This window comes from Ceratotherium simum, chromosome 11, assembly GCF_057802395.1.
Source record: "Ceratotherium simum simum isolate JZ-2026a chromosome 11, ASM5780239v1, whole genome shotgun sequence".
NCBI classification, from domain to species: domain Eukaryota; kingdom Metazoa; phylum Chordata; class Mammalia; order Perissodactyla; family Rhinocerotidae; genus Ceratotherium; species Ceratotherium simum.
The window spans coordinates 29,996,260-30,013,042 of record NC_141910.1 but is presented as its reverse complement, the minus strand read 5'-3'; the positions used below and the strand labels follow the sequence as shown (position 1 = coordinate 30,013,042).

Here is a 16,783-nt window from a genome sequence, read left to right as displayed (position 1 = left end):
TTCTCTTTTTTGCTGAGGAAGATTGGCCCTAGGCTAACATCCGTGCCCATCTTCCTCTACTTTTTATACGGGACGCTGCCACAGCATGGCTTAACAAGCAGTATGTTGGTGCACACCCGGGATCCGAATCTGCGAACCCTGGGCCACCGAAGCGGAGCACGAGCACTTAACTGCTTGCGCCACTGGGCCCACCCCAGTTAATGTTTTTTTTTGTTTGTTTGTTTGTTTTTTGCTGAGGGAGATCAACCCTGAGCTAACATCCATGCTAATCCTCCTCTTTTTGCTGAGGAAGACTGGCTCTGAGCTAACATCTATTGCCAATCCTCCTTCTTTTTTTTTCTTCCCCAAAGCCCCAGTAGATAGTTGTATGTCATAGTTGCACATCCTTCTAGTTGCTGTATGTGGGACGCCGCCTCAGCATGGCCGGAGAAGCGGTGCGTCGGTGCGTGCCCGGGATCCCAACCCGGGCCGCCAATAGCAGAGCGCACGCACTTAACCGCTAAGCCACAGGGCCGGCCCCCCCAGTAAATGTTTTATAGGCTAAGAGAATCTATATACAAATGGGAAAAATCTAAGGCATTTGGCAAATTATTTTAATTAATAATTTTATACTACAAAACAAAAGATAGTATTTCTATCCATACATAGTTATCAGATTCCGGAGTCAGACTTGGGTTTGAATCTTGGCTTTACCACTGCCTGGCTGAGTGACTGGACATAAGTAACATAATCTCAACTGAGTCTCACTTTCCTCATCTGCAAAATGGAGACAGGAATACCTGTAGAGTTGTGTAAGAATTAAGAGAATAATGCACATTAAGTGCTTAGCACAATGTTACCATGATGTAGGGCCTTAATTAATGAGAGCTATTATTAGTACAGCCTATTGTTAACGGCTGTAATAAAGCCTGTTGTTTTTAACTTATATGAATTTAGAGATTAAGGAGCAAATATCACAGTTTTGACTCAATTTAGATCCATAATTGCGAAACAGCTCATTTATCCACATATCCTTCTTTCTGAGAGTTAGAACTAAGGTACTTGTAGGGATTTGACTGAAGTTTCTGCTCTGGCTCTTCTTTCTTAGGATTATTTGGGCAGCCATGCCAATTAACACTTATCCAAAACCTCAAGCCTAAAAATATGTTATTAACTTCTTAATTAGGTTTTCATTAGCCAATTTTTATTTATTGACCATGTGATAAGTAGAGTAAAAAAGTACTACAAAGTACTAATATGATTCATACTGTACACAGTTAGAGCTATAAAGGACTCGGGCATCTTTTATTTACACATTCATTAAGTAATTTTGGAGTGTCTATTTTGTGCTAGACACAATACTATGCTCTAGGGATACATAGATGAAAAGATAGATCCCTACTCTGAAGAAGCTTATAGTCTAGTATGGTGTCCACAATGGAACTTAAAAGCCACCTCTTACGACAATATAAGCCTTCCCTGATACTCCTAATCTTCAGATGGGGGAAATAGCACCCTTATTTGGTCCCATAGCACACTAGGCTTGCACTTAATGTGGCATTTCTCACATTGTACATTAATTGTCTCCTATGCTAGACTGTAGGCTACTTGAGGACAGGGACTGTTTCTTATTCATCACAGAAGAAAAAGATAACTAAAATGTGATTTCAGCCCTTAAATATTAAACTTAAGAATTTAGTGACAAAAGCATATATAAACTGCTAATATATATAAAGAACTAACTTCAATATAAATTTTTATGAAATAAATGCTACAAAGTATATGCTACAAGAGGTAGGAGGCTTTGGAGGTAACTTAAAGGAGATGGCATTTGAATAGAATTTAGAAGGGATGGGAGGATTTCCATAGGTAAGGAGATGGAGAAGAGAATCCAAGATGAGGGAACATCATGAGCAAAGAAAGGCACAGATGCAGGACAATGCATAGGCTGCTTAAGGAATAGCAAGAAGTCCAATGTGAGTGGACTTCAGCAAGAATGTTAGGCAGGGGCTTGGTTGTAGCTGACTCTGAATGCAATAGTAGTGTGTTTGGACTTTCTTCTGCAGGCAGTGGTGTGTTAAGAAGGATATTTGTGCAAAAGGGATTTGATCACTTTGTCAACAGTGTGAATGATGGGAAGAGACAGAGCACATTTCACAAAGGGCAGTCTGGAGATTTCCAGTAAACAGGAGATGGGGAAGTAAAAATAGATATGGAAGGCCAGCCCCGTGGCTTAGTGGTTAAGTGCTTGCGCTCCGCTACTGGCGGCCTGGGGTTCAGATCCGGGCGCACACCTACACACTGCTTGTCCAGCCATGCTGAGGCCGCGTCCCACATAGAGCAACTAGAAGGATGTGCAACTATGACATACAACTATCTACTGGGGCTTTGGGGAGAAAAAGGGGGAAAAAAAGGAGGAGGATTCGCAATAGTTGTTAGCTCAGGGCTGGTCTTCCTCAGCCAAAAGAGGAGGATTGGCATGGATGTTAGCTCAGGGCTGATCTTCCTCACACACACACACACACAAAAGAAAATAGATATGGAAAGGAAGAGAGCAAGTCTCGAAACATTGTGCAAATGGACATGTCAGACCCTGGTCTGGAGTAAGGGTCGGAGATTCCAATATGAGTCTTTATCTCAAAGATGATGGCAGAAGCTCTGGTAGTGGCTAAGTTCAGCCAGAAATAGTATAGAGAAAGCAAGCCAGGGGGAGACCACAGAACCTTGTGGAAAGCTTATATTTAAGGGGTAGGTAAATTTTCAGATTTAGAAGAAATGATGTTTCAAGTCTGTTATTAAAAATATGACGAAAACTGTGTCTTTGGAAATAAGTGATTTGCCTGCAGTTTAGGGCAGAGCCCCCTAGAACCCAGGTGCTCCAACTTGTAAGTCAGTGCACTATTAGTTTAATACTCTAGACTCTAGTTTAATGCTGAATTAGAAAATCCCACCTTCCACCTTTCCCATCCTCATCTATCTTGGTAAGACAGACTAAACTTGAATTTTGGATCCCTTTACATAAATCCAAGTATACTATATCTCTTATGCTTCTAGCTACCAATAGCAAAGAGGAAATTTTGCCACTGGAAAATACAGGGCAAGCCATCAATATGGATGCCATTTAAAATTATAATGTGTGATATGAATTGATAGTAGGAATTTTAAAAAGCCTAATTTAATCTACCTTATATTTCAAAGGCAATAAGTTAATCTTATACATTAAATGTTTTTATATCCTTTATGTAAAAAAACAAACTTGCTGCATTTTCAACACTGAATTATCCTTATTATCCCGAAATACCTTGTTATATACAGAAATGGAAAGATTTTGCTCAAATAAGCCAAGCAAAATTATTTCATTACAATTTTACAGAAGATTTTGTTGCTATTAATACTGCAGTCTTCTATTGCATATGCCAAAGGTGTGGTTTGAAATTCTGTTTTTAACTCTTAAGTATCAAGTGAAATATTTATACCTCAAAGAGGGAGGCCTGAAAAAAAAGGATATGAAACTTTGATATAGATCATTTTAGAAAGCAAGTATACGATGGGGCCAATCCTCAGAATAGCATCATCCTTGCTGAACAACAGCACTAAATAATATGCGGATCTTAACATTTATTTGGCTGAAAGAACTGAGCTTTGAAAATGAACCATCACAAGCCATAATTAATGAACTGTTTACAGCTAAAAAAAACTCTGATAAAATGAGTAAGAGTACTATAAATACTAAAAGTTGATGGCCCATACCTAGATAATTGAACATTTTTATTCTTAGAAAATGGATTTTAGTCATTTGAATGTGCCATAGTGAATGATCCTATTAGAATTCTCATATATGGACTCATAGCTGACCCAAAAAGATTTGAAACACATTTTTAATTGACCAATCATTTTCTAGCATAGAGGTTCAGAAAAATATTGGGGTTTTGTTTATTTTTGTTTTTTCTTTGCTTACTTTGAATTTCTTTTTTAATTTTTTTCTTAAGCAAGTATATTTTGTTAAAGTATAATATACTTATAGAAAAGTGTTTTACAAGTGTACAACTCAATGAAGTTTCACAACTTGAATACACTTTTGTATCTGGCACCCAGATCAAGACACACCAGCCCTTCAAAATCCACCCTTAGATTCCCTTCCAGTCAATAGCTACCCACCCCCACCACACCCCCAAGTGTTGGGAGACAATTCTCATGGGTCTCTGATGTTTCTGCACATCTTGTGAGCAGAGACACTGTCTTTGTTCAGATTATTTTTTCAAGGATATCTGTGAATAGCCTTGGAAGACAGATTGTATTTCCCTCCAGAGGAAAGGGCAGGTTTGCTTATAGCCTTGAAAAAATAAGAGATTGTGTCTCTTATGGAGCAAAGTACAGGTGTACTTATTGTTGAGTATAACAAAGATAATGACTCCTTTCAAAGCAAAGGGCAGGCATGCTTACTTCTCATTACAAAAGATTCAGGTTCCCTAAACTCAGAGTTCCTCTCTTGCAATGCAACCCACTGTGTGTGCAGATGTCTGGCTTTCTTCATGTGGTGGAATTACAAATTAGGCCTCAAGAAGCTGGTGCAAATACTGACACTGGCTATTGAGTTGTCCTTTGTAAGAGCCTTTGTTTCTGACTCAGTGTCCATTAACTAGGCAGGCTAACTTGTTAGTTTGTAAGTAGGATAAAATCTCAGACCCTTCACAGTTCTTGGTAGTAACCACTATTCTGCCTTCTACCACCATAGATTAGTTTACTTAAACTTCATATATAAATGGAATTATATAGCATGTATTCTTGTGTTTGGCTTCTTTTATCCAACATCATGTTTGTGAGATTCGTTCACATTTTGCATACAGGCATAGTTCTTTATTTCTCATAGTATTTCACTGTGTGTATATTTAAAAATGTGTTTATTTTTTCTACTAGTGATGGATACTGGGGCAGTTCCCAGTGTTAGCTATTAGAGTTCTGCTGTTATAAACACTTCTATGCATGTCTTTGTGAATATATGTATGCATTACTGTTGGGTATATTCTCAGAGATGGATCAGAGGGTGTGCACAGATACTGCCAAATAATTTTCTGAAGTATTTGTACCAAGCTACTCTCCCACCAGCAGTATATGAGCATTCTGGTTTCTCTGTGTATTTTTTTTGCCCTTGTTATTTTCCATCTTTTTAATTTTGTTTTGTTTTTTCAGACTCACATGCTTTTATTTTACCATCATGCATACAAAGAAATATAAATATTACAATGGTACATCTCCAATTTTACAGAGCAATCTCACAAGTATTTTCCCTATTAAGAAAAGAGATATGTCAAATTACTAAGTTGTTACCAGGGTAAATTGTCAAGACAATCAGAGCCACAAATTTTTTGTAGGCTATTTTTCCATGAAGATAACACTTTCCAAAATCTTCAGTCTAACAAGAACAAGTTATTCAAATTATATTTCTAAAGATACAGTTTTAGCAGAAACAAGTTGAAAACTTATGAATATGTGCATACGTCTCTATATTGTACAGGAAAGAGATTGATATTCTTCCAAATGTTCCCAATTGAAAGCAAAAGAAAACCTATACAGCTGAATCTTCCCGGTAGGCAGAGAGAAATTGGATTTTACTAAATACTAGTAAAATTAAGGGCACAGTATTAACATTCCACATAAATAAGGTCACATGAAAATGAGAGAGAAAACACCCAAAGCTGCATTGTGTTTCTTTAAAGAACCCTTCTCATAGTTAATACTTCAACCAACTTCAATTGTCCCACCCCCCATCCTGAGAAAAGTATCTTTCCTCCCATCACTGCTGACAGTGAGTATCCCTTTCTCGTAAGCTCTCGGTCAATGTAGTCTTAGTTCTAGGCCCAATTTTCCCCTGGCTCATTAGTGCCTCTGGCCTTTTGTTCAGTTTTCCCTGTTCAGGGCACCCAACACAATCTCTTTAGTTCTTCCACCCATTTGACCTAAAAAACACCTTTCATTTCATCTAGATTTGTCTTCCTTTAAACCCTCTAGGTTTTGCTAAAGGGGGGTGAGGCGCTAGGAAGAGAACAAAGGGGGCAATAAGAACTCTGGTAGTCTCCTTTACAGGAAAACCTCTCTGCCTCTGGAAATGATAAAGCCACGTTAAACTAAAACACCTGTTTCTGCAGACGTTTCTGAGCTGCAACTTAAAAAAAAAAAAAAAGAGATAGAGAGTTGAAAGAGAGAGAACAGAGATGAGAGATGTGAGATAGAGAGGAAAAAGTGTACACCTACCCTGGCACTTCATCATATTCAGGATAAAGACGGGAGGCAAATAAAAGTACCTAAATTTTATATGAATTCACTGTGAGGCTGAGAAAGCCTGGTACTTGGCAAGGACACCACCATTATCCTTGCCATGCAGATAGGGTCTAAGTTGTCACCTCAACCATTTGCCTGACAGTCAGTAGGGTTCCTGAGTGATGGTGGTGGTAAGGAATTGAGGTCTTTTAAGGCAGGAATAGAAAGGTATTTTATGTGGTGACAGGAAACCTGGCTCCACCACCAGTTCTGAAGATCCTTATTTACCAAAATCCAGAGAGTGGAGCTGCCAGTGGTTTGGAAAATGTTCATCCAGCAGGCAGCAGCCTAAGCAGATGGGCATAGCCAGCTGCAGGCAGCAATAGGTGACTAGAGGAGCAGGAAGAAAAACGGAGTTGCATAAATCACATAGACCAAATGATCCACTGCTGCTGTCCCTTGACTTTATTAATGTCCAGCAATTGTCCACAGGCTACCTGCAGAACAGAGTGGGTAAAATAGGCTCCTAAACGTAGCTACAAATCCAGGTGGTAGTAACCAGACCAGAGGCCCTGGGAACAGACAGGGTCCAAGCAGTGCAGATAAAGGCAGAGCAATCTACAGCATCATCTGTTTGGTTTAGAAGAGTGAGAACCATGGTCATGCAGCAGGTGATGTTAATGCAGAGCAGCATGAAGATCATGTGGAAGTGGAGTAGCATAGCCATGCAGGTCTCAATCTTGAAGTTGAGAGAACTGAATGTCCAGAGGAGGGAGGGTGCAGAAAGTTCAGCAGGAAAAAAGTAAAAGGCATACCCAATGCTATTGTCAAAGCACAGGCCCAGCAGGAGGTGGTAGGGGACCTTGTGTGGGAATATTCCCAAGGGCAAAAGTTAACCAGATTGGAACCCAAAGGGCCTGGGGATCTCCACTGGCTCCCTTATCTGGTGAAGTATAGCTCTCTGGGCCCCTTCATGCAATAGGTAGTATTGCGGTGGATTTGGCCAGACGTCCTCTTTGATCATCTCAGCAATCCTGTCAGATTCTGGAAGGCTGTGGTCTGAAAACCAGTGCAGAAGAAGCTGCAGACAACGTCTGGGTTCCTGCGAATGAAGGACTGGGGTTCTTGGCCCGGGTGCCATATAATTGGAGTGGAAAGAGACACCACCTGACCTCATATTCCTTGACAATCAGCTCGTTTCTGAAGTATGGGTTTCCGGTGGAAAGAACAACTTGAACTTGCAGCCCATCCTAGGGTGTCTGAGCTCCTTCACCTCCAAATTGGTTATGTGCCTTACATCTCTGCATCTTGGCCCCTAATCAGGGCGTACAGCTGTGGGTGGTTCCGAAAGGCGGTGCCCCAGAAGCTGGGGATGTTCTGAATGATGTGGCTCCTCTGCTGCAGGTAGCGCTCCCGCTGGAGGAAGGCCCTGTCAGCCTGAGCATTCACAGCGTTCAGTTCCAGCTGGACGGCCTCCAGGGGGCTCATGCGGAGATCCCCGTCCAGGGGCCTGGGCCCCGCCTGGTCCTGCACCTGGTCTGCCACTCTGTTCTCCACCACTGCCATTTCTTCCCCTCCTGGCGTCTCCTCCACTTCAGCCCTCTCCTCTGCATCCCCTGCTCCCGAGAGGATGGCGCACCTTTCGGTCTTTGCTTCCTGGGCCTGGCCCCAGCCATCCCCTCGGATCCTGACCTCCGCGCGCCACAGGTTTATAGGGGCTTCTCCCCACCATGGCCGCGCGTCTTCACTCTGAAAGCCATTTTTCGGGCTGCTGTCAGTTGTCACAGAGGCAGTGGCTGCTTCCAGGCCCCCTGCGGGTGGCAGGGCCTCCTCCTGCCCCGCTTTGGCTGCTACCAGACTGTGACCCCCGTCGCCTAGGATCGGGGGAGTATGGCCACAGTCCGCGGGGTCCCGGGGTGCGCCCCCCACCGCTAGAAGCTGAGGCGGCAGGAGTGCGACGGTCTCCAAGCTGCCCTCGTCGTTCTCCGCCATCACCTGTGTCACCTGCATTTCCTCTCGGAGCTTCTTGCACTGGTGAGGGTCCAGGTCTCCCAGCGTATGGTGGGGAGTGGTGTGGCTGTGTTTTTGGGGGAGAGGGATGCTCTCGACCCCACCCAGGAAGCCGACTATAGGATTGTTAACGTCTCCTTTCCTCACAGAAGATGCACTCACGCAAACCAGCTGTCTGTGCCACCTTAGTCTCGTGACAACCACGCGTCAGTCTCGCGACACTCACCCTTCAGTCTCGCGATACTCACCCTACAGTATTGTGAGGCTCACCCTTCAGTCTCACGAGAGTATGTTTCCATGGCCTGTGCTGTCGCTTTTGTTTTTGCCGTTCCGGTGGATGTGTGATGGTATCACGTGGTGGTTTAATTGGCATTTCTCTAATGTCTAACGAATGGAGAACCTTTTCATGTGTTTTTTGGTCATTTGGATATCCTCTTTTTGGGAAGTGTCCAAGTCTGCTCCCTGGTTTTCTATTGGGTATTCTTTTTCATGTTGGTTTGTAGGAATCCTTATACATGCTAGATACAAGTCCTTCTTCAGATATGTGTATCGCAAATATCTTCTCCCTCCGTGAGTTGCTTTTTCACTACCTTAATGATGCCTTTTGATGAACAAAAGTTTTTAATCTTAATATATTCCAATTTATAATTTTCCCCTTTAGATTAGTGCTTTTGTGCCCTGTTTAAGAAATCTTGCCTCTCCAATATCTTTCACATTTATATCTGCAATCCGTCTGGAATTGTTTTTTGTGAATGGTGTGATGGAGTCAAGATTCGTTTTTACCATATGAATATCTAATTGACCAAGCACTGTTTGCTGAAAAGACGATCCTCTTCCCATGGGTAGGTTTTTTTAAATGTTTCCATCAAAAGTGACATATGTCTGCTGGCCCCCTGGCTTAGCAGTTAAGTGCCTGCACTCCACTACTGGCGGCTGGGTTCGCATCCCAGGCGCCCACTGTCCCACCGCTTGCTGGGCAATGCTGAGGAGGTATCCCACATACAGCAACTAGCAGGGTGTGCAACTATAATATACAACTATCTACTGGGGCTTTGGGGAGAAAAAGGGGCGAAAAAAAGAAAAAAAAGTGACATATGTCATTGGCCAGAGCTAGTCAGATGGTCTTGCCTAGCTTCAAGGGGTCAAGGAAGTGTCATCCTCTCCTGAGCCTGAGAGGAGAAGGAAACTGGAAATATTGATGAGGGCTGTATCACTCATCACAGAGGATAACTTGAATAATGTGTAAAAGACCAGCAGAGTTAAGTCAAAGAAAGTAGAGAGAAAAGGTAAAAGGTAATGGTAAATATAAGGGGAGAAATTAATGAAAGACAATAGAGAGTATCAATCAAAGACTAATAGTGAAAGGAGAAAGAATAAGTAATATTTGGAATGAAAAATATGGTCACAGTAGTGATTTAAAGAAATATAAGAGAGCATGTTGGAAAGCTTTATGCCAATACATTTTCAAACTTGGATGAAATATATGATTTTATGGAAATGTATAATTCATCAACTCTAACTGAAATGCAGTAAAAACCTAAATAGACATAGAAACAATAAATGAATCAAGAGTTTGAAAAAAAAGTCTTTGCACAAAGATAGCATGAGGTTCAAATGGTTTTGAGATAAATACTACCATGCTTTCAAGGAACACATAATCTATTTCTTATTTATTTATTTATTCACAAATATTTATTCTGTGCCTATAGTGTGCTTGGCACTGTTCTAGACCCTTAGGATATACTGGTGAACAGAACAAAGATTTCTTCCTTCTTGTAGTTTCCAGCAGAGGAGAAAGATAATAAATAATAACAATAACAAGTAAACAATAAAACATTAGAAAGTGAAAAGTACTTTGGAAAAAAGCAATATGTAGAATAGAGTAAGAGGAATGAGAGTTCTGGAGGTAGGGAGTGGAGAGCAGATTGTAGTTTTAAATAGGGTGGTCAGAGGAAGGAATAGAGTGGCTCATTGAAATGGTAAAATTTTGGCAAAGATGAGAGAGTTAGCTAAGTGGATATTTTGTAGAAGAGCATTCCAGGAAGAAAAAGCTAAGCAGAGGCCCTAAAACAGGAGCATGCCTAGGGTGTTCAAGGAATAACAAGGAGATCAGTGTGCCTGGAGCAGAGTGAATGAGAGAGGCTAGATCAAGTAGGGTCTTATATGATACTGTAATAAGTTTGGCTTTTATTCTTAGTAAAATGGGAAACCACTACAGAATTTTGAGCAGAGAATATGACTTGTATTTTGCATGGATCACTCTGGCTCCTGGGTGAAGAATAGACTGTGTAGGGACAACGGTAGATGTGGGGATAGATGTAGGGTAGATGTAGGAGGCTATCAGAGTAATCCAGGTGAAAGATGTTTCTCAGACCAGGTGGTAGCAATGGAGGAGGATGGTTGATATAGTATGATGGTAGAGCCAGCATGCTTTCTTGATGAATTGGATATGGAGCATAAGAGAAAGAGAAAAGTTGAGGATGACTCCATGGATTTTGACCTGAGCAACTAGTAAGATGGAGTTGCCAGAAGCAGAGATGGGGAAGATGGTGATGGAGCAGATCTTTGTAGGAAAAGGTTTGCTTTTGGACATGTTAAATTTGAGATGACTGTTGGACAACAGAGTTGCAATACCAATTAGGCATTATGAATTGGAGCTCAGGAGAGGTCTGGGATGGGGATACATATTTGGGAATAATCAGCATACATGATCTTTAAAGCCAGAGGGCTGGATGAAATCACCAAGGTTGTGAGTATTGATGGACTAGCTCTGGGGCCTCCAAAATTACAAGGGCAGGGAGAAGGGGAAGAACCTGCAAAGGAAACTAAGGAGAGACCAGTGAGGTAGAAGGGAATCTGAGAGAGTAAAATGTGCTGGAAGCCAAATGTGTAAAGGAAAGTGTTCAACTGTGTGACATGGTGCTGATAGGTCAAGTAAGATGAGATCTGAGAACTGACCATTGGATTTTACAACAAAAAAGTCACTAGAGCACTTTCAGTGGAGTCATGGGGGGTTGGAATAGGTTTTAAAGGGAATGGGAGGTAAGAAATTGGAGACAGTGAATATTGACAATTCTTTTGAGGAATTTGCTCCAATGGGAACTAAAGGAATGGGGCTATCACTTGATAAGAACAGTTTTGGTGGAATGGTAGGGTGACAGCTTGGCTGTAATGGATTTAAGAGAAAATGGGATGGGAGAAAGTGAAAACAGCAAGTATACATAAGGCTTGAGGAGTTTTGCTCCAAAGAAATGGGATGAAGGCTGGTAGAAAAATTGGATCAAAGAAAATGTTTTTAAAATGGGAGAAAAAGAAGTAAGTGTGCCTGCTGATGTGAATGATTCAGTAGGGAGCAAAAATTAAGGATGTAGGAGAAAGAAAGAATCATTGGAGGGCTGTCAAGTAGGTGAGAGCAGAGGGAATCTGGTGCTTAAATGGAGGAGGAGGAGTTGGCTTTGGGTAGGAGCATGACAAGTTCACCTATGGGAACCAGCAGGAAGACAAAGTATGAGGGTGTGCATGCTGGTTGGTGAGTAGAAGTGATGGTGGGCTCTATGAGATTCTCTTCTGATTGCTTCGGTGTTCTCAGTAAACTAGAAAGCAAGATTATCAAGTGAAAGTGAGGATGAGGCAAGAAGCAGTGGGATTTGAAGAGAGAGAAGAAGCTATGAAATAGTTGTCTGGAGAGTAGTAGAGTGATTGGACTATGACATAGCGTCTGATTGTCAAACAGCATGAAGGCTGTGAATTCGAAGTGAGGCACATCAGTGTGGTTGTGAATTTTTCTTCAGCCACATTCAGTTAACAGGTGCAGCATGAGTAAGCAGAGTTGGATTTAGTCAGAGCTGAAGCAAGAAGGGCAAGAATGAATACAATAATTGATCTTAGAATTTAAGCTAGAGGAAGAGAGGATGTGTAGGGATGCGGGGCAGTGAAAAGGTGGTCTGATCAATGGATTGGAAGACCCAGGGAATTGAAGGGCCACTGGGGTCAAGTACCAGAGTGAACGAGAAGGATGAGAGATAGTGGTCTAAGACTGACCTGCAGGGGATTGGATAGAATCCTACTTATCCATCCAAGTTGGGCTCTAATGAGGTAAATTGAGGATGAGGTTATTGCAGGGGAGGAGGTCAATAAACTAACAGACAAGGGTGGGAAGGATCACCTATGTGTATATTGAAATCACTAAACGATAAGACCAAAGAGAAATGAGAATGAGCTAGGAGCTAAAATCTGGAGCTAAAATCCTTGAGAAATGAGGGGGAATGACATGGGGGTAGCAAGAATGCAGGATCATAGGTGATTTAAATTCATGACAGGAGATTCCTAGCTGGGTCTGTATTCTAGGTCCAAGCTTAATTATATGGCAGTGCCACCCCTGGCTAAAATCAGTGGGAAGGCAGACATCATAAGAATTTCATATTACTTAGTGTCACAGACCCTGTATTATACTATTTTCTCTTTCTCAAAGTGCCTAGAAAAAGGTTATACATATATTAGCCTGACCAAAAATAGGGAACATATATGTTTTTTAAAATTGGAAAGTGAGTAGTGATAATATTCTTTGGGTTCAATGTGAAATGTTATTTTCTTTTGAGGTCTTCCATTCTGCTTGTGTCTTAAAGAATGGACTAGCAACTCTTGAAAAGAACAAAATATAATTTCAACTTGGGGCTTGAAACATTCTGGCTATAATTTTTTTTTAAAGGGAGAATAAAGAGAGCTCGTACAAAATCTCTGAAATATCTAGCCAACTGGAGGCAGAAATAGAGATAAGAAAAGAGAGAAAGAGGGAAGTGGAAGGGAGAGAAAGAGAGGAAAAAAAGAAGGAAAGAAAAGAAAGAAGAAAATGAGTAAAGAAAAACGGATGGCTTCTTGGGGAGAGTACAGTTTAGCCACAAATCTGTACATCATAGAATCGTGAAGTATTTAAATTCTCTAGGAAACAGAAAAGCATGATGTTTTAAAAGATAAACTTAATATAAGATGAATGAAGAGAGGCTGTGAACTGTATAGTCTTATTTTGACTCTTCAAATATTGTTGTTCAGTTCTTACTTGTTTTGAAAGAGATCCCTCACTCTCTCTTTTTGTTTTTTGTGAGGAAGATCAGCCCTGAGCTAACATCCATGCTAATCCTCCTCTTTTTGCTGAGGAGGACTGGCTCTGAGCTAACATCTATTGCCAATCCTCCTCCTTTTTTTCCCCAAAGCCCCAGTAGATAGTTGTATGTCATAGTTGCACATCCTTCTAGTTGCTGTATGTGGGACGCGGCCTCAGCATGGCCGGAGAAGCGGTGCTTTGGTGTGTGCCCAGGATCCGAACCCCGGGCCGCCAGTAGCGGAGCACGCGTACTTAACCGCTAAGCCACGGGGCCAGCCCGAGATCCCTCACTCTTAAATTCTTTTTTTAAAATGTTTAATTTTGTTTATTTATTTTTGAATAGGAAATATTTACATGGCTCAAAATTTTAAATTTCAAAAATCTTCCTCCCATTCCTGTCCCCCAGTTACCCACTTCCCCTTTCCAGAGGCAACTAATGCTGACATTTTTTTTTTCTTTCATTCTCACTTTCCACCTTTATTTTTATAGGTAGGTAATATAAAATCCACACTGTCCTGAAACTTGCTTTATTTTCTTGTCAATTGGTTTTGGTGATTGTTCCAATTTAGCACACATAGTATTCTAGTGTATGGAATTCTTTTTTAAGGCTGCATAGTATTCTAGTGTATGGAAATCACAGATTTAATCTAGTTCCCTATTGGTAAAAATCTAGATTGTTTGTAATCTTTTGTTATGACAAGCAACTTTGTAATGTTTAACCTGTAATTATGATGTTTCCCATGTGTGGAAGTATATTTGTATAATAAATTCCTAGAAGTGTTATCAATGAGTCAAAAGGTAGATACATTCATAATTGTTATAAATATTGCCAAACTGCCCTCCACCAAGGCCAACTCTGCATGCGTGCCCACATTGTATGAGACTATTTTCACAAGGCTTTGCCAACAGTGTTATTACAGTTTTTGATCTTTGTCCATCTAATAGGTGAAAAATGGTATTTTTGTGTATTTTAAATTTGCATCTCTATCTTGTTATGAGTGAAGCTGAGCATCTTTTCATATGTTCAAGAGTCATTTATATTTCCTTTGGCCATGTTTTGACTGAGTTGTTAGTCTTTTTCTTATTGATTATATACATTTAGAAAATTAGCTCTTTTTCTCTATGATTTGCAAATATGTTTTTCTCCAGTTTTTTGTTCATCTTTTGACTTTGCTTATGGTGATTTTTTTTCATGCAAAAATGTTGATTTTTATAAGATTGAAATGACCAATCCTTTTATTCATGGCTCTGACTTCTTTGTTATACTTAGAAAGGCCAGTCTCACTTTGAAATTACAACAAAACCAAAACAAGCCAAACCATGGTTTCCTCTAGTATTTTGTGGTTTCATTTTTTCCATTTAAATATCTAATATGTCTAGAATTTACTTAGTAAAAGGTGTTAGGTATGGATGCACTTTTCCCCCTCAGGTGGCTAGCCAGTTCTCTAAAAATCATTTATTAAACAATCCTTTTTTTTTTTTTTGAGGAAGATCAGCCCTGAGCTAACATACACGCCAATCCTCTCTTTTTGCTGAGGAAGACTGGCCCTGAGCTAACATCCGTGCTTCTTCCACTTTATGTGGGACTCTGCCACAGCATGGCCTGACAAGCGGTGCATCAGGATCTGAACCCGGGCTGCCAGTAGCGGAGCGCGCGCACTTAGCCACTTCACCACGGGACCAGCCCCTAAAAAATCCATTTTTTAATCTCACTGATTTGAAATGTCATCTTTATCATACAATACATTGCCATTTATATTTGGGTCTATTTCTGGACTCTCCATTCTGTTTCATGCTCTGTCTAGCCATACTCCAATATGGTACTGTTTGGACTCTTTTAGCTTTATAAAACACTTTGACAGGTGGTACATCTAGTCCTCCTTTATTATTCTTTTTTTTAAATTGATGTCATAATAGTTTATAACATTGTGAAATTTTAGTTGTACATTATTGTTTGTCAGTCACCATATAAATGCGTCCCTTCACCCCTTGTGCCCACCCTCCAACCTCCTTCCCTCTGGTAACCACCAAACGGTTCTCTCTGTCTGTGTTAGTTTATCTTCCACATATGGAAATCATATGGTGTTTGTCTTTCTCTCTCTGGCTTATTTTGCTTAACATAATACCCTCCAGGTCCATCCATGTTGTTGCAAATGGGAAGATTTTGTCTTTTTCTGTGGCTGAGTAGTATTCCATTGTATATATATACCATATCTTCTTTATCCAATCATCAGTCGAGGGACACTTGGGTTGCTTCCACTTCTTGGCTATAGTGAATAACGCTGCAATGAACATAGGGGTGCATAAGTCTCTTTGGATTGTTGATTTCAGGTTCATTGGATAAATACCCAGTAGTGGGCTAACTGGATCATAAGGTATTTCTATTTTTAATTTTTTGAGGAATCTCCATACTGTTTTCCATAGAGGCTGCACCAGTTTGTATTCCCAGCAGCAGTGAATGTGAGGGTTCCCTTTTCTCCACAACCTCTCCAACATTTATTTTTTGTCTTGGTGATTATAGCCATTCTAATGGGTATGAGGTGATATCTTAGTGTAGTTTTGATTTGCATTTCCCTGATGATTAGTGATGTTGAACATCTTTTCATGTGCCTGTTGGCCATCTGTATATCTTCCTTGGAAATATGTCTGTTCCTATCCTCTGCCCATTTTTTGATCAGGTTTTTTTTGTTGTTCAGTTGTGTGAGTTCTTTATATACTATGGAGGTTCACCCCTTGTTTTTTTTTTTTTTTAATAATTTTATTTATTTATTTTTTCTCCCAAAGCCCCAGTAGATAGTTGTATGTCATAGCTGCACATCCTTCTAGTTGCTGTACGTGGGACGTGGCCTCAGCATGGCCAGAGAAGCGGTGCGTCGGTGCGCGCCCGGGATCCGAACCCGGGCCACCACCAGCGGAGCGCGCGCGCACTTAACCGCTAAGCCACAGGGCCGGCCCTTCACCCTTTGTTGGATATATGATTTGCAAGTATTTTCTCCCAGCTGGTGGGTTGTCTTTTCATCTTGATCCTAGTTTCATTTGCCTTGTAGAAGCTCTTTAGTCTGATGAAGTCCCACTTGTTTATTTTTTCTTTTGTTTCCCTTATCCAAGTAGACATGGAATTCGAAAAGATCCCTCTATGACTGATGTCAAAGACTGTACTGCCTATATTTTCTTCTAGGAGTTTTATAGTTTCAGGTCTTACCTTCAAGTCTTTGATCCATTCCTTTGTCGAAGATTAGCTATCTACAGATGTGTGGTTTTATTTCTGGGCTTTCAATTCTGTTCCATTGATCTGTCTGGTTTTGTGCCAGTACCATGCTGTTTTAATTATTATAGCTTTATACTATATTTTGAAGTCAGGGATTATGATGCCTCCAGCTTTGTTCTTTTTCCTCAGGATTGCTTTAGCTATTCAGGGTCTTTTGTTGCCCCATA

The 16,783-nt window shown here is 40.8% G+C and overlaps 2 protein-coding genes across 2 annotated transcripts in view; one reads left to right on the top strand and one right to left on the bottom strand.

Annotated features, from left to right (window-relative positions):
- The window catches only part of ACYP2 (acylphosphatase 2), a 169,753-nt gene that overhangs the window by 104,302 nt on the left and 48,668 nt on the right, over positions 1-16,783 (top strand). The window lies entirely within an intron of this gene.
- TSPYL6 (TSPY like 6) lies at positions 5,447-8,437 on the bottom strand. The gene is given in 5 exon segments (XM_014792280.2): positions 5,447-7,306; positions 7,309-7,403; positions 7,406-7,457; positions 7,460-7,533; positions 7,536-8,437. Coding segments are annotated over 5 exon segments (1,110 nt in total). The 5' UTR covers positions 8,248-8,437; the 3' UTR covers positions 5,447-7,129.